Source organism: Nyctibius grandis, chromosome 4 (genome assembly GCF_013368605.1).
Source record: "Nyctibius grandis isolate bNycGra1 chromosome 4, bNycGra1.pri, whole genome shotgun sequence".
In the NCBI taxonomy this organism is placed as follows: domain Eukaryota; kingdom Metazoa; phylum Chordata; class Aves; order Nyctibiiformes; family Nyctibiidae; genus Nyctibius; species Nyctibius grandis.
Window position 1 is genome coordinate 22331634 of NC_090661.1, and position 21283 is coordinate 22352916.

The 21283-nt window shown below is 42.0% G+C and overlaps 3 protein-coding genes across 17 annotated transcripts in view; 2 read left to right on the forward strand and 1 right to left on the reverse strand.

Moving 5' to 3' along the window:
- Positions 1 to 5021: 5021 nt before the first annotated feature.
- Positions 5022 to 8215, forward strand: RAG1 (recombination activating 1). Its single transcript, XM_068399579.1, has one exon. It carries the CDS (start codon positions 5105 to 5107, stop codon positions 8213 to 8215), a length of 3111 nt encoding a protein of 1036 aa, XP_068255680.1. The 5' UTR covers positions 5022 to 5104.
- Positions 8216 to 16518: 8303 nt separating this feature from the next.
- RAG2 (recombination activating 2) lies at positions 16519 to 18123 on the reverse strand. The gene is given in 4 exon segments (XM_068399991.1): positions 16519 to 16700; positions 16703 to 16732; positions 16735 to 16822; positions 16825 to 18123. Coding segments are annotated over 4 exon segments (1599 nt in total).
- A 348-nt stretch (positions 18124 to 18471) lies between these two features.
- IFTAP (intraflagellar transport associated protein) overlaps positions 18472 to 21283 on the forward strand; it is a 62915-nt gene continuing 60103 nt past the window's right edge. For 13 of the 15 annotated variants that reach the window (XM_068398483.1, XM_068398470.1, XM_068398484.1 and 10 more), the window contains exons 1-2: positions 18472 to 18665; positions 19031 to 19102. The gene's annotated coding sequence lies outside the window, so the exon portion shown is untranslated. The remainder of the gene's footprint in view (positions 18666 to 19030; positions 19103 to 21283) is intronic. The other 2 variants (XM_068398479.1, XM_068398480.1) reach the window with 2 other exon arrangements.

The following is a 21283-nucleotide window of genomic DNA, read 5'->3' on the forward strand; positions in this document are numbered from 1 at the left end:
TATAAGACATTATTTTTTCAAGGTGATTACCTGGGTACTTTGGAAGTAAAGCACTTGACTAGGCTTACATATGCTCATGTGGCTCCTTTGACAACCAAGCTGCTGCCTGTATAGCACCATTTGCATGGGAACTCGGGCTCCTGCGGAACAGGGGCAGGTAGCCAGCTACCTAGGTGAAGTTTTGAATGGCACCCTAGAGGGAGAGATTTGCTAAACTACTTCTCAAAGAGCCCCAAATCCCTTAATACTAACAATGCATATTGTCAGGGAGTTGCATCTGCTGTTTCAAGGTAAGGGGAGGAAACTAGTATGTGACTGCAGAGAGTGATTTTGATTGATATCTGGTGTTGCAGCCCAATCTGATATGTTTTTGAAAAGGTCTTTCCAAATGTTAGGGAGTGAATAGTAAAAATACGCAGGTTGTTAGGAAGACAAGGCAAAACAGGGACAGCAGAAGAGCTGAGCTCAGGACCTAGCCATCTAATGTTCTCAGAGGTCTATAAAAGCCTCGGCCATGACATCCTTCTCCCACACTGCCTTGGCCTGGAATAACCTCTATGATTACTGTTCCACCTTATCCTGACACTCCCATTCAGTGATTTCTCATAGGGATGTATTTCACATTAAGGTTTTGTGTGAGTCAGAATCTGAGCAAGGATATCAGGATTCAGCCCCAAACTTTTTACTTTCTCCATGCATTACATACTCCATACATACTTTGTTTACCTTCTCCATACGTTAATTGCTTTGGCATGAAACATTACACTTGATTACTGAGGAACTGTTGGCCTCTTGTGTGGCACACAGGCTCAGGACTAACCACTTCTCCAAGACATCACCTTACAAGAATGACTCGGGGAAGAGTGGCTGGAAAGCTGCGTGGTGGAAAAGGACCTGGGGTTGTTGGTTGACAGCTAGCTGAATATAAGCCAGCAGTGTGCCCAAGTGGCCAATAGCATCCTGGCTTGTATCAGTAATAGTGTGGCCAGCAGGACTAGGGAAGAGATCGTCCCCCTGTATACTGCACTGGTGAGGCCGCACCTTGAATACTGTGTTCAGTTTTGGGCCCCTCACTACAAGAAAGACATTGAGGTGCTGGAGCATGTCCAAAGAAGGGAAAAAAAGCTGGTGAAGGGTCTAGAGCACAAGTCTTAGGAGGAGTGGCTGAGGGAACTGGGGTTGTTTAGTCTTGAGAAAAGGAGGCTGAGGGGAGACCTTATCGCTCCCTACAACTACCTGAAAGGGGGTTGTAGTGAGGTCTCTTCTCCCAAGTAACAAGTGATAGGATGAGAGGAAATGGCCTCAATTTGCACCAGGGAAGGTTTAGATTGGATATTAGGAAAAATGCCTTCACTGAAAGGGTTGTAAAGCATTGGAACAGGCTGCCCAGGGAACTGGTTGAGTCACCATCCCTGGAGGGATTTAAAAGATGTGTAGATGTGGTGCTTAGGGACATGGTTTAGTGGTGGACTTGACAGTGTTTGTTAGGTTAACAGTTGGACTTGATGATCTCAAGAGTCTTTTCCAACCAAAATGATTCTATGATTCTATGATTCTGTATTGTTGATTTGTCTTCCCTGCCAAGGGTCTTCAAGACCCCGGATGTACATCACCAAAGAGGTAATATCCTTGAAAATTAAATACTAGTATCAGAAGAAAAGACTTTTTGTGATCCCTGTTGTCAATTCACCCAAAGCGCAGAAGCTTGGCTGCTGTTGACCTGAGGAAGCAGTCCATTGGCCTTCAATTAAATAGCTTTGATGTGGGACAGTGGTGTGATGAGACACCAGGTTCTCCTCTCTGAGAGTTAACAGTGTAGAAACTAGCTCTGAAACTATAAAGAAGAAAGCCAAATGCAAAACTTTGTGTTAAAAAACAGTGCAGGTGCTCCTCAGAGAGAGTCTGCATACTTATCTCAGAGCCCAGGAGTCTCACACAAGATGACCTTGTTTATATGAATTTTGTGGTTAAGCCTCATAAATTGCCAGGTGCCACCTGGATTTGAAAGTTCTGTATTGTGTTTAGTTGAAGTAACCTGTGGTTAGCACCAGGGTGGTACTGGGAGCTCGAAGGGACAGGGATAAATGAGATAAACAGCACTGCAGTGTCTTTAAAAGCAGAGGGAATGCAGAAGGAGCGATAACACGCAGGAGAGAGCAAGCAAGTTTGACATTTGGAGAAAACTGAGCAGACATAGCAGCAGCTCTACAAACTGACAGTAAGCTAAAGGTAGGCTGGCAGTACTAATGACAGCATCCCAGATGCTTTTAGGACATCTGAGTGTTGGCTCATTTTCCCGGTTTAATGTGCAGGTCAATGATTTTGTTTTATATGTGCTTCCTTACCTCAGAGGTTGTTCTGTTCATTTTGGTGAGACTACCTATAAATCAAAGTCTTCCTTGATGTGAGTAAAAGTATTGCAATCTTGCTTGTCTTCAGAAATGTATGAAATATTGTGATCTGGGAAGAAAAGAGATTTCTTTTCCCTTTTCAGGATAAAAAGAGGCGATACTGAACAAAGCTGTCAGAGCTGATTAAATAACCATCGCTGGGGTTCATGCCTGGGGTTCACTCTGTAAGAACCTGAGTGGGGTAGGCAGGGAGCAGAAAGATTGTTCAGTGTGACCCCCAACTAGAATAACAAAACACAGGCAAATTTAGCATGAGTAGCAGGAAATATTCCTAGCACTGGGAATATTTCTAGCTCTCCCAAGAGAGCTGCGGAAATCTCCACTGCCTGGGAAACAGGCAATTCAAAGCGTTAATGAGCAGCCTGTTGGCAACAATTATCTACTTCAAAAGGCGAAGGTAGGATGAACTGAGAGGGCTTCTTTCTCATTCATTTCTTCCAGGGCATGTTCAATGAAAGAGAAAAAAAGAAAAGAATGTTTGAACTTTTCTTTAGCAGGGGTAAACCCCGTCTGATTCATTGGAGTTGGCGATTAATAGCAAGAGTTAGGTCATGGGTTTGGAGATAAGTATGGCACTACAGTGGCACTTAGTCAAAAGGTTAGAAGAGTAGAGAAAATATTAAATATTTTGCTCTAAATGTACTCGGTACTGGCTGTTTCTTTACAATGACTTAGATACCGCCCTGAGGAGGCATTGCTCATGGTTTAAGAGATTCTGAAGGTGCTGCTGGAGATGGTGAAATTACACAAAATTGCGTAAGGTGTTATGTAAAAGAAAAGAATCTGTGGACAGTATAGGGCCACTAGCTATTCAATTACTCTGCAGGTAATAGGAATGCAGGACTATTCAGGGGCAAACGGGTTATTGCTCAGTGGATAGACTTTACCAAGTCTGCCACAGGATGCAGCCAAGAAAGCGAGACAGTAGTAATGCTCTGAATATATCTGGGCACAGCTGCACATCACAGATCTATGAACAGCAGAATACAAGCAACCATGTTGCTGGGCTGGATCCGTGATGGACAGCAGGGGATCGCAGTGCAGACTTTAGCAGTATAGGCAGCTGGATGGAGCAATGCAAGCAGATAGGGACAGTGGTATGGGCAGCTTGTTCTCAGTGGGACGAAATGAAAAGAAGCTGTGAAGAAAACAAACCTAAACTTTAGTTGCCAAGGCCTATTGAGGGGTTTTGAAGTTAAACACAGCTCTTAAGGAAAGAGCTAAGCAGACTGATACGTCATTCTGGATCTAGAACTTAATCAAAGCATGCAGTTCTTTTCCAATGGACTCTAAAAGACTGTTCTGAAATTATGCTTTGTTGAAAGGTTATAAATGAAATAATCTCAGAAACACCCTGGGCATCATCACTTCAGACCATGACTTGGATGTATTTCTTATGAAGGACCCCTTCTGAATAGACACTGAACTAGCAACTTATTTGAATTGCTAAGTGGCGATACAATCAGTTAAAGAAACCACAGCCTAGTGTGGTTCATTTCTAGTTCTAGTATATAGTCTTAATGTAAAGTTTTCCTGATTTTTATTACTCACACCAACCAGATCAGTAAAAATAAAATAAAACAGAAAACATAATTGAATCTTCTCTATACTGTTTGTTTACTTTGTGCAGTTCTCATAGCCAGGTAATGAAAAATAGGTTAGTCACTTTTGTTGTTGTTTCTAAACAACTTTGTTTTCTCAGTCTGATACAGTAGCAAAAAGTTTCAGTGTTTGAGGTAAAAGTCTTGTATTTATTTTCATGCAATACCATATTTCCATGGCAACCACCTTGATATTACTTTTGGCTGCATCTGTATGTAAGCTAAAATTGGGGTCAAATTTGAACAGATATTTTCGGATTTCCAGTACCAGTAATCCCTACAGAGTGTTCTCAGACAGGTACTTAAACAGATGACTAATTTACAATGTACAAATATTCTCTCTAGAGCAAATCTGCAGCCAGTATAAATTGCCATATCTCCTTTAGAGTCCAGGGAACTATAGTGCTTTGCATCAACAGAAGATACACTCCTCCTGCTTTAATGGAGCCACTCATATTCATTAAGCACATGCTAAAGTACCTTACAAAACTGAGGCTGAATAAAGTCTCACTGAGATCGAGTAGTATGTGCTGCTCTGCCCATGTAGAATGGAATGTATCACACACTTCATATCAAGGACTAACAAGTGGTGTGAGAGCAGTGGTCTTGCTGATTTAGACAATATAGCATGAGGCAGACAAAATTCTATCTTTCAGACACCAATGAGTTCAGTTTCGTATAAAAAAGTCACCAAACTTTCAGAATGTAATTCTGTTGTCTATAGTAGCTTTACTTATGGTAATCTCAGTCAAGTATAAGAAGGAAGGGGCAGATTTGGATATTCGTACTGGATGACTAATGGCTTTATGTAAGGTGCATCAGTGATCTAATAGACATGTGGATGCCTCAGGATCAAAGTCAAAACACATTCGGGTACTTATCTGAGATATTGAGTGGACAGCCATGTCTGGGCCTTTCAATTCAGTAGGTGTCTTGATCAAGTAACTCACTTTCAAAGCATTTCTCAGTTAAAGTGATTAAAAAAAAAGTGACTGTTCTATTAAACACCATGGCATTATTATTAATTTTGGAAGATGAGCTAACTTACAGCTTCTTTCTTTCTCAGGTGATCTGGTTTCTGCCAGATTGCAGATGTCAGTAGCATCACAAATGGACCTTCCTGAAGAAATTCAGCATCCATATACAAAATTTTCTGAATGGAAATTCAAGCTCTTTAAAGTGAGATCATTTGAAAAAACACCTCCTGATGACAGCCAGCACATAAACAAAGACCAGGCAGAAGAGGTTGCTTCTTCAAACAAAGAAATCATACTGCGTAAAGATGAAGCTATGCCAAGAGGAGAAAAGATGGACTTAATGGGCAATAGGCAGGCACTTGAGAAAGATGCCAATGACATGAAAACACGAGACAATAAAGCTCATCAGAACAATCTGAAGCAACTTTGCCGCATCTGTGGAGTTTCATTTAAAACTGATTGTTACAAGAGAACTCATCCAGTGCATGGGCCAGTGGATGATGAAACTCTCTGGCTTCTGAGAAAGAAAGAGAAAAAAGCAACCTCTTGGCCAGATCTTATCGCTAAGGTTTTTAAGATTGATGTGCGAGGGGATGTTGATACTATCCATCCTACTCGATTTTGTCACAACTGCTGGAGTATTATCCATAGAAAATTCAGTAATACTCCATGTGAAGTATATTTTCCTAGGAACAGCACGATGGAGTGGCAACCCCACTCCCCTAATTGTGATGTGTGCCACACTACCCGTCAGGGAGTCAAGAGAAAGAGCCAGCCACCCAGTGTGCAACATGGCAAACGTGTGAAGGTCATAGCAGAACGTGCTCGAAAAAACAGAGGTGTAAAGAACCAAGCACAGATAAACAACAAAAGTTTAATGAAAGAGATTGTCAATTGCAAGAATATACATCTCAGCACCAAGCTGCTTGCAGTTGATTACCCAGTAGCTTTCATTAAATCCATCTCTTGCGAGATATGTGACCATATTTTGGCAGATCCAGTGGAAACAACATGTAGACACTTGTTTTGCAGAACTTGCATCCTTAAATGTATCAAGGTTATGGGCAGCTATTGCCCCTCCTGCTGGTATCCTTGCTTTCCTACTGATCTGGTAACCCCAGTGAAATCCTTCTTGAACATCCTTGATAACCTGGGTATAAGATGCCCTGTAAAGGAATGTGATGAAGAGATCTTGCATGGAAAATATGGCCAACACCTCTCCAGTCACAAGGAGAAGAAAGACAGAGAGCTCTACAGCCACATAAATAAAGGTGGCCGACCGAGGCAGCATCTCCTCTCTTTGACCAGGAGAACTCAGAAACATCGTCTGAGAGAACTGAAACGTCAAGTCAAGGCTTTTGCAGAGAAAGAAGAGGGAGGCGATATAAAGGCTGTATGCATGACTTTGTTCCTGCTAGCTTTAAGAGCAAAAAATGAACACAGACAAGCAGATGAATTGGAGGCTATAATGCAAGGTAGGGGATCTGGACTTCACCCTGCTGTCTGCCTGGCAATCCGAGTCAACACATTTCTCAGCTGTAGCCAATATCATAAAATGTATAGAACGGTAAAAGCTGTCACTGGGAGGCAGATCTTCCAGCCTTTGCATGCTCTTCGCACTGCTGAGAAAGCCCTCCTACCAGGTTATAATCCTTTTGAGTGGAAGCCTCCCTTGAAAAATGTATCTACTAACACAGAGGTGGGAATTATAGATGGACTATCAGGATTGCCACTCTCAATTGATGACTACCCAGTAGACACAATTGCAAAGAGATTTCGATATGATGCAGCCTTGGTTTGTGCCTTAAAGGATATGGAGGAGGAGATCTTGGAAGGCATGAAAGCAAAAAACCTGGATGACTATTTGAATGGTCCCTTCACTGTGGTAGTAAAAGAGTCCTGTGATGGAATGGGAGATGTCAGTGAGAAGCATGGAAGTGGGCCTGCTGTCCCAGAGAAGGCTGTTCGCTTTTCTTTCACAGTCATGAACATTACTATAGCCCATGGGAATGAAAGCAAGAGGATCTTTGAGGAAGTAAAGCCCAATTCAGAGCTGTGTTGCAAGCCCTTGTGCCTTATGCTGGCTGACGAATCGGATCATGAAACTCTGACGGCAATCCTGAGCCCCCTCATAGCAGAAAGAGAGGCTATGAAAAACAGTGAATTGCTACTTGAAATGGGAGGCATCCTGAGAACATTCAAATTCATCTTTAGGGGTACAGGATATGATGAGAAACTCGTGCGGGAAGTGGAAGGGCTGGAGGCCTCAGGTTCCACTTACATTTGTACTCTGTGTGATGCAACCCGCCTGGAGGCATCCCAGAACTTGGTCATCCATTCTATAACCAGGAGCCATGCTGAAAATTTGGAGCGATATGAAATATGGAGGTCCAACCCATATCACGAATCTGTTGATGAGCTCCGTGACAGAGTGAAGGGTGTTTCAGCCAAACCTTTTATTGAGACCGTTCCCTCCATAGATGCGCTGCACTGTGACATTGGCAACGCAACAGAATTCTACAGGATTTTCCAGATGGAGATTGGTGAAGTTTACAAGAATCCTGATGTATCTAAAGAGGAGAGGAAGAGGTGGCAGTTAACTCTTGACAAACATCTCAGGAAGAAGATGAACTTGAAGCCTATGATGAGGATGAGTGGAAATTTTGCTAGAAAGCTCATGTCCAAAGAGACAGTAGAGGCAGTATGTGAATTAATAAAGTGTGAGGAAAGGCATGAAGCCCTAAAAGAACTAATGGACCTTTATCTGAAGATGAAGCCAGTGTGGCGATCATCATGCCCTGCCAAGGAGTGTCCAGAATTGCTGTGCCAGTATAGCTACAATTCACAGCGTTTCGCTGAGCTCCTATCTACAAAGTTCAAGTACAGATATGAAGGCAAGATTACAAATTATTTCCACAAAACCCTCGCTCATGTTCCTGAAATCATTGAAAGAGATGGGTCCATTGGGGCCTGGGCAAGTGAGGGAAATGAGTCTGGAAACAAACTGTTTAGGAGGTTCCGAAAAATGAATGCCAGGCAGTCCAAATGCTATGAGATGGAGGATGTCTTGAAGCATCACTGGCTATATACCTCTAAGTACCTCCAGAAGTTCATGAATGCTCATAAAACATCAAAAAGCCAGGGCTTCACCATTGATCCAGAGGACAGTTTAGGTGACTTCTTGCCACTGGAGGTCTTGGAAAGCAATGATTCAGCAGAACTCTAAATGTAAAGCGCATTCGGTGTTGGGTTTGTGATGGTGTCTTCCTGCAAGGAGGCAGCTTCTTTTTCAGGCCTGTAGAGGTACAGGGAAGTCTGAAACGATAATTTTTAGACTTCTTGTTAAAGGTGCTGAGCAGAGTTTAATAAACACCATGTCTGTTGGGAGTTTCCAAAAGAGGCAATGCAGTAGTGCATTTACCAGTTGTTATGTGAGATGAAAGCAGAAACAAATTGCAAAGAAGGGTCTTCAGTTTATTTTGGTCTTAGAGTGTTGTTTATAAGTGAGAAAGCCAAAGCAAACAAGGTTTTATATAAAGTAGTATTTTGGAATGAATATGATTCTGGAGAGATATGACAGTTGAGAAACGGAGCATGGCTATTTGTTCTGTTTGCATTTTTAAAACTATTTTGCTATTTACTTTTTAAGAGGGTTTGATTATTTTATTGACGGTCCTTTGGCTTTTATAAGTAAAGATTTGTCGGTGAGACACTTGGGTAATTGTTTTGCGATCAAGTTCAGTTATTTTTGTATAAAATACTGACTAAAGAAGCAAACTTTGATCTCACAAACTTTAAAAAATATTATCATTTAACATTTATATTGTAGTACTGCTTAGGAGTAGATGGTGGTATCACTATGCTAATTTACTATACAAAGATATAGGAAAGGTAGCTGTAATTTTTTACAGATATTCTTATCATAGTCTGTTTACTATAAAATGCAAACTTGTACATGTGCTCCTAAATCAGGATTTGCAGTGCCTTGTGGTTATCTCACTATACAAAGTACGTTCAGGCTCTGCTGTGTAGCTTGTTGCTTCATCAGCATTTTAGATTTCTATGGTAAGTTCAGTATATAGTATAATTTGTATTAGTAGAGCTTTACTGGGTGAATTCCTGGCCTCATTGAAGTCACCAGTAAATTGTCATTAATATCAGCAGGCCCACAGTTTTACCAAGTAACTTTAGTCCCAGCAGACTCATTTCTCAGGAGATGGATATTACCTTGATCAGATACATGTCAGTGTTCTGATCTTCTCTATTAGGATATTTCACTGACTGCTGCTGATGTGCTCCAACTGTATCTGATAACGAGCATTTTCACACCTGGGATACACCACACTCACAGTCCAAATCTGTAAAAGAGGTATGATATTTCTTAACCTCAAAGATAGTTGGCATACAAGATTAGTTAAAAAGCAGTGAACTGTCTTGAAATTACTGCATACTGTATTTTACGTGATTACAGAAATATTTAGTTGGCATTACTCCATACTATATTAGATGAATCATTTTATTGGTGGTATTTGCCATTCTGAAGTGGTATTTAGTATATTCATATACCAAAATTATACGAATTTCATTCAATGACATATTCATGAAATAATATACTCAAAAGTACCTGAGATGCCCCAAAATCATCTAGCCTTTTGCCTGTAGCTAGGACATTACTGTGTTTGGAGAAATATTTCTGAAATAAGATTAAATGCAGAAAAAATCAAAGCATGTATCTAAAAGAATCCGCTTTTTGTTTTTATTTTGATGTGACAGAAGTTGGTTTGTGAGTGTAAGTGAACAACAAACTTAAAGAATTAATGGTCTGAGGTTTGTTTAGTAGTATCTTGTTCATGTTATTTACTATATCTTTGAGGGTCTGATATTTACCATTTATAGGCAATGAAAAAATAGAGTTAAGTGTTAGTAATTAGTACAAATATTAGTGTTATTCTCATTATGTCTTTCTTTTGATTTTATTGCTTAAAATATTTTTTAAAGTATTCTGTAATTTAGGATTTCGTTTTAATATGGTTTCTTCAAACACAGTTTAACGTTCTGTCAGAATTTGCAGTTGGAAATAATGCCTTTTGCTTAAAACATTTAGTTTTCTAAGCAGTCATAAAGACTACAGGGTCTTTTGTATGGTGTACCATGTACATCTGCACTTACTGAGTGTTCATTTCTAGATTAATTTATTTTTGCCAATTCTTTGAATAAAACAAGTATTTCCCATAGAGCATAAATACCAGGTTTACATAAGTATCATTCTTTACCAATAAATGCAGACAAGTACAGCTGTTTCTGAGTGAGTATAAATATCAGGTATAAAGAGCATCCTTTAGCAGTAAATGCAGATATAGTTTGCATTTTTGGTCGGCATATATTTCATTATGCAAATAGTTGCACACGTTTCTTTTTTCTCTACATGTATATTTGAGACAACTGTATTACCTTATTAAACTGATGTTTATCTTAACATAAGATAAAACATCTTATGTTTTATCCTTGACTCTGCTTGAATAACCTAGGGCCCAGTTTAACAATCTTGACTCACCTCATGGTGATTTTCACTCCATTTAAGTAGTATATACAGTGTTTGCTGCCTTTTGCACAGGAGTGAAATTCACCCCCGAGTAATCTGGACTTGTTCATTGCAATGAATATGTGCCACTGGACTGACAGACCAGACTTTGCTCATTTTGCACATGTAATTTCAGGAACTCTGCTAACATTTTCAAATTCCAAATTCACTTTAACAAGCTGCTGATGTAACAGCAAGTGATTCATCTCACTGCCTTCAAGAGGGGTGAGTAAGTTTTATCCATATATGTATGATTTCTCAAGACAAGGCTTATATTCTGGGGCAACTCGTCAGACTGAACAGAACCTGGATGGGGACAGATGAATGCAGTGGCATGTGAACGTATTCTTTTGTGAAATATTATTAAGCCATCAAGACATATTTCACATTCTACCAGCTCTGGGCAGGATAGCTGACACAGAGAACTGCTACTATTTTTTTTCTTTTCTTTTCTTTAGCCTTGAATCTAGTTTTATCTTGTTGACATCTTCTGTAAATCAAGAGACTTTCTCTGAGAGTTTTGAACTCATTAGAACACACAGCACTGAAAGGGTAGGTACTTGCAAGTGAAGCTTTTGTAAACAGGGATAAAATAACAATGCTGCATGCACACAGTCATGCACTGGAAGGCAAGCAAATTCTGCCTGCAGACAGGTGCATCGTTTGGTTACGCAGTCTATTGTTAAGATTTTTGATTTTGAAGATGCTTTAGAAAAATGGAGACACTTTTATTCATGGAAGTCTTTCAATTCTTCACATTTTCTTTTTTTATGTTAATACTTGGTACAAATCCTCCAGTAATTCATGGTAAATAATTTTCTTGTTCTGAAGTTGTATTGACTGTAGTTTCTATACAATCACATTACGTATCTTGTTTTGTTTTGTTTTATTCAAGGGCTTCGTATTGTGAATTGCCATGTTATGAAATGACGTGAACAATGTTAGAAGCCATGATTCTGGTCTCACATATATTTTTCCTCACAGGAATAATTCTATTGACTTTAAGCAAATCAGTTTTGAGTTTTAGTCAGGTAGTTCAGAAACAAATTCTAGATATTTACAGCATCCTAATTTCTGACTACACTGAGTTCTGTGCTTTGTCTCACTGCACAGCTTCATAATTTTACTTTTTCTTACTGTATTACAGTTTCTTAATTCATGAAACCTGTTTAAAATAAAGGTCTTATAAATATTTAAGTTTCTGGCTTTGTATTTCTTACCAGTTTTTCAACTATGCACATAATTTCATAGTAACAGTCTTACTTTTCATTCAGATTGTGAATGCTTTTCATATTTAGGCTTTTCTAATATCCAGAGAGAGCTGTGATTCCAGCCCTGTTCTGGAAGTCACTAAATTAACACAAATGAAGATTACTCCATGAGTCTCAGCAGTCCTTTCAGCACCTTTCCTCGCAGGCAACTGTTTGACAGAAAACCAAACTAATTTAAAAACAGCTTTATTTAGTTTGTAAATGGCTTTTGCTTAATTTACAAATACCATCCCAGCTTTTGTTTAAAATCAGCCTTGCACTGTTATGTCCATGTTAATATGTTAAGCCTCTTTACTGGCTTCTGTGCATCCTTTGCACCAGATTTTGGCTCCTTGCCATATACTGAGCTGCAAAGATTAGTTCCAATCTACCTCTCAGTTCATGATTTGTAGATTCCCTTCATTGCACTTCAGAAAATCTTTCATTCTTCCCTGCAATGATATCTCAGGGTCAAAAGACTTACGTAAACCAGCTGGTTTGGATGGAATTAATGATGAGCAAATTAAGCTACCTGATTTCCTTGTGCAATCAGGTAATTAGACATCTATTTTCTGGACTTCATAGAACTTAGTTCTTTCATCTGACATTGAATAAAAAATGTTGGATGGAAAAAACAGAACCCATATAAAACAAAAAAAAAACCCAAGCTGCAGAGTTTCCTGGTAAATTAGAATGATTTAACTCCTTTTTTTCCTAAATCTGTAATAATTGACTGAATTTTACTTTCGACGTATTCCTACTAGAATCAGGATCAGATGAAGAATAATGAGGTCTGTCACCACTCTTCTTCAGAGTACTGTTTTAGGTGACTGAATATGGTATAATTTTGCAACAGCTGACCAGCTGCAACTCTGAAGTGTGGGAGCTTTTCTACCTTCTGCATCAAGCTTAATATTGTCCATAATACAAAAAGACACATTGGAAAGGATTTAATTAGCGCCTTTTCTAGCAGCATTGTGAGAGAGGTCAAAAGGTGTATTTTCAATGCCCAGCTCTTCCTCTGAAGATGGGCATTCTGAGCCAGTGGACAAGGAAATACACAAAGCCTACCACCTGAAGGAGGTCCTGCACACCTGTGGTAGTGGCCAGTGTCCTGTTCTTTCTGTATATGTGTATGTATTGAGAAATCAGAAGGTTTATAGAGTTATTGTCTTGCACTTTTTAAAGAAAAAATGGGCCTTGGTGTTACAATTTTCAAAGGTCAATTAGAGACACCAAATTGGAGTTTGATTTTCAGAGGCTGTTGCTCAAGCCCTTCCCAGAAATTAGTCTTGTTTGAAACGGGATAGGGTAGGAAATCAAATACAGAGGGAGCTATAGCCACCAATCATGAGAAAAAGAAGTAAGCCAGTCCTTATGTCCTTAATACATTAAGTCTAGCAGTATATAACTTTACAGATTCCTTTTCAATCTGAATCCAATCTTTTCCTTTTGCTTTGGGCTCCCAGTTGCATTATTTCCACTCCTTTCAATGATCTGTTGGTGCAATGAGTCACTCTGAACTATGACACATGCTTTAGTGCTACCACTAAAGTTTGTGCTATGCCTTTCCTGTAGATTAATCAGGTACTTCAGGGTTCAGGCACCTTTCAACAGCAGTAAAATCCATGTACTAGTCTCGTAAAAGCTGATAGTAACAACATAGTGTTACTAAAATGTGGCTGGGAACCATGATGCTGCTTGTTGTGGTTACAAAACACATAGGTCAGTTGGATGCAGATACAATAGAGATTTACTTCTGCACTCAAATCTACTTCATTTTATCTTCTAATTCTAACCTGCCTGAGGAAGAAACATTTTGTATTGATTAGCTGGTTTTGAAGACAATCAATGCCTTAAGAAGTACATGACTCAAAAGCGTCATCAGAATTATCAGGGAATTTAAGTACTTTCTGAAGTTCTGGATGCTATGTCAAGTGTCTTCTTTACAGACTGATGTTCATATATCTCTTTATGTTCAAGTCCTTTGGAATATTATATTTTTCTTTACTTATGACTTCCTCTTCCTGCAGTGACTACAGTCTCTGAGCTGTGATTTAATGCTACTTGTACTGGCCTTCACTGTGAGGCTGGGACATGATTTGACCAAGTAATTTCTCCCTCCTACTAAAATAAACCATATATTTAAAAAAAGCACACCTCAGACATACAATACATTAATGTTATGGGCCTGATGAGGATTATCGTAAAGTCTGACTGTGAATTGCTTTTGTCATAGCCACAGCCTTAAAGTAAAGAACAACTCAGGTAAGAATTGGAAGGGGCCTCAATGTGTGCTTGTGCTTGCCACATGCTGAGTGTACGTGCTCTCAGCTCCTAAGGGCTCAGGGAGTCACTGCAGCTGCAGGAGTCAGTTCTGGAAATTCAGAGATGCTCCCAACATACTGCAACCATACCACCAGTGCCTGAGTTACGGGCTTTATCTCAGGCTGAACGTCACTTCTCCTAGGCCAGTGTCGAGCTTTTCCTTTGCAAAATGTTTCCATCCTTTTATTTGTCTACACTAGTAGACAAATTTGTCACACAATGTGGGGTCTGAGGAATTTGAGATAATAACAGTAATTGGGAGAGATAACAGGCAAAAACCCGGACTGGACATTGCCAGTGACTTCAATAATTGTGGGGAGTCATCTGTTGCAGTAAAATGGTGAAGGGACGAAGAGTGGAGTTTTGTTGTGTGAGTATATTGTCCCCCTTTGTTGGTGGGGTGATGGTGTGGCTTTAATTTTGGCGTGGATTTTTTTTTGGTTGATGTAAATAAAGTCTATGAAGAGTGTCTGATGAATGTATATTTTAATGACAATTCAGCTGAGTAAGACCTATGACTAGCCTACAAAAGGGGATATTGACTTTTGAATTTCACCGGTTTTAAGGGACTTTACATGGGCATGATACTCATTTATTCCTTGGAAGAACATATAGCACTATATACTCTGAGTTTACGTAAAGTAGTATGACAAAGGAAATGGGAAGCTGGCATTGAAATCTATGAATTTATACCAATATCAAACTGGTGAGAGGGGAGTCAGGATTATGTATTTCCCATTTACAAGCTCTACCCAAACTATAACCTCCCTCAGCACATGAAAAGGTTGGAAATGGAAACTCTGTATGGTTGCCCGTTACTTTCCTCTGCTGTTGACTTGATTTGTGAAGGTTTTAGGGGGAGTACTGCGCATACATGTCTGTGTTGGTAGGAATACTGTGCTACACATGCTGCTTTGTAAAGGAGTGGCTGCTCAGCGTCTGCACATAGTGATCAAATGGCTGACAGCTGCTCCTGTTTTTCTTTTTTATTCAGGGGTCCAGCATGAGAGCTGGATTGTGAATACTGAGCTATTATTGTTGGCTCACAAATATTGAGCTGATGGTATTGATTTTTTGAAAAGATGTTTGGAGCAGTAATAAAAATAAAAAATAAAGTCAAGAATGATGAGGCATTACAAATAGCCAATAAAAGAATCCACAAAAAACTTAGTAAACTCTTGGGCTATTCAACCTTGACAATGTCCTTTTCAATCTGAATCCAATCTTCTCCTCATGCTTTGAGCAGCCAGCTGCATTTGTTTCCACCCTCACAATGCTCCACTGGCTCAATTAGTCACTCTGAGCTACGGCTTGCACTTTTAAGCTTTCACACTCTACATAGTCACGCTGGGAGAGCAGAGAAAGAAATGTGTAGTGGAGGACCTGGAGTAAATGATAAAAGTCCTGTTCATCAGAACGAACTTCTTCTGAAGTCAATGGGAGCTCACAGCATGGGGTGGGTGTGAAGCCAGACCCCTTATCAGACTGCGGATGGACCTCCCAAGAACACATGCCATCCTTTCATAGACTTTGAGATTTACCATGTTTAATTTACCCCATGAGCAGGTGAAAAAAATGCAGTAATTTTTATTATAAATTTTATTAGCTTACTAGATTTTTAAAAATACAAACACAAAGCAGTTGTTGAGCACAGTGGTTTAAAAAAGCAATTTGATTTTTACTATGAGATGATCTTCCACAGCTGTAGCCAAAACTGACATATAATCATTCAATACATCTCAAAATTAAGAAATTATCCAGAATTAAATGCTCCATATGTAAGCTTTCCATAATGGAAGTCCCTGAAGAAAACTGACCCTCAGTGTCTGAATATTTCATTATTTCTGTCACAAGGGACTTAAGCCACCACTTTAGTTTAAAACTCGAGTAATTAGTCTAATTTTATTTCATTATACCAGCATAAAATTGGAGTAATGCAGCTATAAATTAGGCCAAATATTTCTAGAACTACTCACTAAGATAAAAAATTAAAATAGGTAATATAATGTTCTTTATGGACAGATGCTAACAGCAGTGTACAGTACATGGGATAATGTCTATCCTACCAGCAGTTCCATTACACTCACTGGGAATAACCAGGAAGTAAGTATAGCACAAAATAGAGCACAAATTTACCAGTGTCTGGCTGTGTGTTTGCACAATGCCCTCTATCCGGATATTACAATAATAAACATAAGAGACAAATAAATTCATGAGCTTTGAAATGTAACTGGAATATTGAGATAATTGAAATCAATTAAATAAAAAGATCTCTTTGAGCTCCAATAACCCATTCTACTTCAACCATTACTAGCTGTCTTTGACTGTGATTCACTTCCTCCCAGGTAAATACAAATCAGCAGTGTAAAACTACTCAAACAATCTCCGAAGAAAGGACTTTTTCACTGGTGGTGTTAACTTCATGGTTGCTTTTTTGTGCAACGGTTTCATGGGTTGCTTTTTCAGGTGCAGCACCTTTTTGGGAGTTTGCAGCCCTTTATTAAGGTCAACATGCTCATTGCAGAAGTACTTGACATTTGCTTCTGAGAGAGTAGGAGCATGCTCTCCGAGAGATCCATACATGTGCGTGGACCCAGTGGCCAGCCCCGGTGGAACACAGTATCATTGCAGGCTTGTTGAGTTCTGTCGAATAGAAAGGGACCCAGGTGTCTAATGGTCAATATTGCAACTGGCAGAGCAGGTGATCCAGTAGCCTGTTTCTGATTCATCTTCTTCATCATCTTCATTGTAAGTGTCAGTATCATCAACATCAAAGCTATTGGCTTCAGCACTAAAACAAAACTCTTCCGAATCTTCAAATGGAGTGGAGTCTCCAGGGTCTTCAGTTGATGTCTGACTGCAAATTTGTGCTGTCAGTTCTTCCTCCTTGTCCTCTTCTGGTCCTTTGCATCTCAAAATGTAGAAGTAGTTCGCATCTGAGATTAACTGTTTGTTGGCCCCTGGAATGCCCAGCAATACAGACCCTTTGCCCATATCACAGCCAAACCACATCCTGCAGTGTTTAATATCTGGTGTCCAGTCCGGGCTTGCCCTTTCAACAATCTCTATCTTATTATCTTCCAGAACTATGGTGTTACATGACAACCGTTTCTGGTTGTCAGACTGGTAGCCCCCGACAAGGACAAATTTGGTGTCACCAGTTTGAGTCAGTGTAGCGCTTGACACAGATATCCCCCCTGGCAAGATGGTGCAGGTCACAGATGGGCTGCCCAGTGGGAGATCAACTTTTAGCTTGTACAAAGTGGGGGACCTGGTGTTATTTTGAAGCGAATGGCCTCCTAAAATGTAGATTGTATCATTTCTGGCAACTGAAACGTGAAAAGCAAGTCCATCTTGTAGCTCTGGAAGTATGTAAGACGTACAGCATCCAAACTCAAAATCAACGAGAAACACAGATGGCAAACAGTCAACTACGCTGTTCCATTTTTCAGTGGTTCTTTGTGCAAGAGGAGTGTATGATCTCCCTCCAAATATAACACTGATGCTTTTTCCCCGACTGTGAACTACGCTAATTGTATGCCCATACCTAGCTTCAGGGACATCTCCACCTAGGTCTTTCTCAACACATTGGAACGTGGTTTTCTTGCTATTTTTGCTTACCAGACTCATAACGTAAATCTTATCTGAAAGGTCATTGTTAGGTGTTTTCCCACCATGGATGATATACTGATACTCATCAGACTCCGCATTGGCTCTGAGCGTGCAAAGAGCAGGGTAGCGGAGAGGGGGGAGGTAACAGGAGTCTTTAGAGAAGAAGGCAGGTTTCATTTTGAGCTCATTCTGCTTTATATCGAGGAGGAAAACGCCAGTGGGACAGGACCTCTTGGGCCATCCTTTCTGCCCAAAAAAGAAAACATGCCCACCAAAATTCAGGAGAGAGAAGCCCGGCTGAAGCAAGGACGAATTACTGACGGCTACCCCCTGCAACGACATTTCGTCTGCTGACTGGGCCATACTGTGATCAGTATCTGAGAAAAAAAACCACAAAAGAAACAGATGAAACATGCTTTAGACCCTATGAGAGTTGTTTAACAGTACTTGAATAAATCGTATTTAAAAAAGGAGACCCTTTTTCTGCAACTCTTGACACGAATCAAGCAAGAGCTGTGTACCAGTTCCCCGGGATTTTGTACAAATCATGGCCTGTTAGCACGCAAAGGCCAAACATTTGTGCCTGCGCCCCCGGGGCGCCCCCCGCAGCTCTGCGCTGGGGCGACCTCCCCGCTGAGGGCCCGGCCGCTCCCATGGAAACGGCGGCCCCGCGGCCTGCTGGGGCCGGTAGTTCTCGCTGGGCGCCTCAGCCCGGCCTGGCCCGGCGCGGCGCGCTGCTGCCCGGCCGCCGCTCGGCTCGTCCTCGGGCGTGACGAAGCGGGACTGAAGGCGTTAGCGGGCAGGCGGCGGGGCCAGGGCCGTCAGCGGGCGGGTCTCCTGGCGGCGGGATTCGGCTGCGGGGCGCCCGGGGGCGGAGGGACCAGCGCCGGAGAGGCCACAAGGTGGTATGTTTTCTGCCCGTTTCTCGCCGGGGCGGCCGAGGGTGCCGGGCTGGTGCGCTGGAGCCGCCCGGGTGCCGCAGGCCGCCCCAGCCGGCAGCGCGGGATCTGCAGAGGAGGGGCGCGGGTCCCACAGCCCCGGCCCCTGGGGGCCTGCCGGGGGGCGGCCGCCTGCCTGCGCCCCGCTCCGGCTTCGGGGCCGCGTGCCTGAGGGGCTTCTGCTCCCCGAGACCGGCACCCCGCTTGTGGGAAGGGTGGGGAGCTGCCCCGAGCCCGGCCTCTGGCCGGCAGCATGCTGTTGTGCTCCGTAGTCAGTGAGCTGAAGTGAGTGCGTACACACCCGAATGCAAACTTCGTTGAACGCTTTGCAGGTTTACCAAGAAAACATCAAGATTTGTTGAAGACATTGTGGAACAGTCGATGCCAGCTGTATTTCTAACCACGTAGGTATCGCTGAAGTGGCTGAGGTAGAAGCTGTTAGTGCCAGGGTGAATCTCGCACACTTGTGCTGAACAGCCTGCTTGGGGTAACAGCGTGGCTTGGGAGTCTCGCTGCCAGGTGTCTTCATAGTGTGACCAAATTCTTTATCTTTGATGTTTGGTGTTTGCACATGCTTTTGTGAGTAGGTTTCAAGGAGTATCTTTGCTTACCCGTTTCAAAAATCTAGAAGAGTTTATGTAGTCAGCCTGGATAATAACGCTGAAAGAGCTTTGGAGAGCCCAGACACCAGAGTGAAACAACTGCCTGGTTCATTGGCGCTGTCCTTTGGTGACAGCAGAGTTGTGCCTTTTAGTAAATGTCCGAGTTCTATGTCCCAGCCTTTGCCAAATCCCCAGGATTTAAAGGTGTGAACTAGCTTTCAAATACAGTATTTGAAAAAAAAAAACCCTCTACATTTTAAAATACGATTCCTTGTTCTGAAATCTTTAGGATTCATATTTTCTTTGCTCCTGCTTTTCATTTTGCGGTAACAAAACCAAGACACATAGGGTTTCTTTTTTCAAGGAGGGATTGATATCTTCTAGTTACATGACATCAAAACCTGGGGACTGTGGAACAACATAGTGTACAGTGAGAGTCACTGCAAAATCATGGGAACCAGCCTTGGTTGTAGTGACCATGAGATGGTAGAGTTCAGGATCTCATGTGGCAGGAACAGGAACAGAATAGCTAGCAGAATCACAACCCTGGACTTCAGGAGGGCCAACTTTGGCCTTTTCAAGCAATTGCTAGGGGAAATCCCATGGGACAGGGTACTAGAAGGTAAGGGGGCTCAAGATAGTTGGTTAGCATTCAAGGACTGCTTCTTCCGAGCTCAAGATCAGAGCATCCCAGCAGGTAGGAAGTCAAGGAAGGGTACCAGGAGACCTGCAAGGTTAAACAGGGAACTGCTGGGCAAACTCAAGTGGAAGAAGAGGGTGTACAGATCATGGAAGGAGGGGCTGGCCACTTGGGAGGAATATAAGTCTGTTGTCAGAGGATGTAGGGAGGCAACTAGGAAAGCTAAGGCCTCCTTGGAATTAAACCTTGCAAGAGAGGTCAAGGACAACAGAAAGGGCTTCTTCAAATACATTGCAGGTAAAACCAACACTAGAGGCAATGTAGGCCCACTGATGAATGAGGTGGGGGCCCTGGAGACAGAGGATAAAAAGAAGGCGGAGTTACTGAATGCCTTCTTTGCCTCTGTCTATACTGCTGGAGGCTGTCCTGAGGAGCCCCGGACCCCTGAGGCCCCAGAAGAAGTCAGGATAGAGGAGGAATCTGTCTTGGTAGATGAGGGCTGGGTCAGGGACCAATTAAGCAATCTGGATGTCCATAAATCCATGGGCCCTGATGGGATGCACCCGCGGGTGCTGAGGGAGCTGGCGGAAGTCATTGCTAGGCCACTCTCCATCATCTTTGCTAAGTCGTGGGCAACGGGAGAGGTGCCTGAGGACTGGAGGAAAGCGAATGTCACTCCAGTCTTCAAAAAGGGCAAGAAGGAGGACCCGGGTAACTATAGACCGGTCAGCCTCACCTCCATCCCCAGAAAGGTGATGGAACAACTTGTCCTTGGTGCTGTCTCTAGGCACATCAAGGATAGGGGGATCATTAGGGGCAGTCAACATGGCTTCACCAAGGGGAAGTCATGCTTAACCAACTTGATAGCCTTTTATGAGGATGTTACCCGGTGGATAGATGATGGTAAAGCTGTGGATGTGGTCTATCTCGATTTCAGTAAAGCGTTTGACACGGTCTCCCACAGCATCCTCGCAGCTAAACTGAGGAAGTGTGGTCTGGATGATCGGGTAGTGAGGTGGATTGTGAACTGGCTGAAGGAAAGAAGCCAGAGAGTGGTGGTCAATGGGACAGAGTCCAGTTGGAGGCCTGTGTCTAGCGGAGTCCCTCAAGGGTCGGTACTGGGACCAGTACTATTCAGTATATTCATTAATGACTTGGATGAGGGAATAGAGTGCACTGTCAGCAAGTTCGCTGATGACACCAAACTGGGAGGAGTGGCTGACACGCCGGAAGGCTGTGCAGCCATTCAGAGAGACCTGGACAGGCTGGAGAGTTGGGCGGGGAGAAATTTAATGAAATATAACAAGGGCAAGTGTAGAGTCCTGCATCTGGGCAAGAACAAC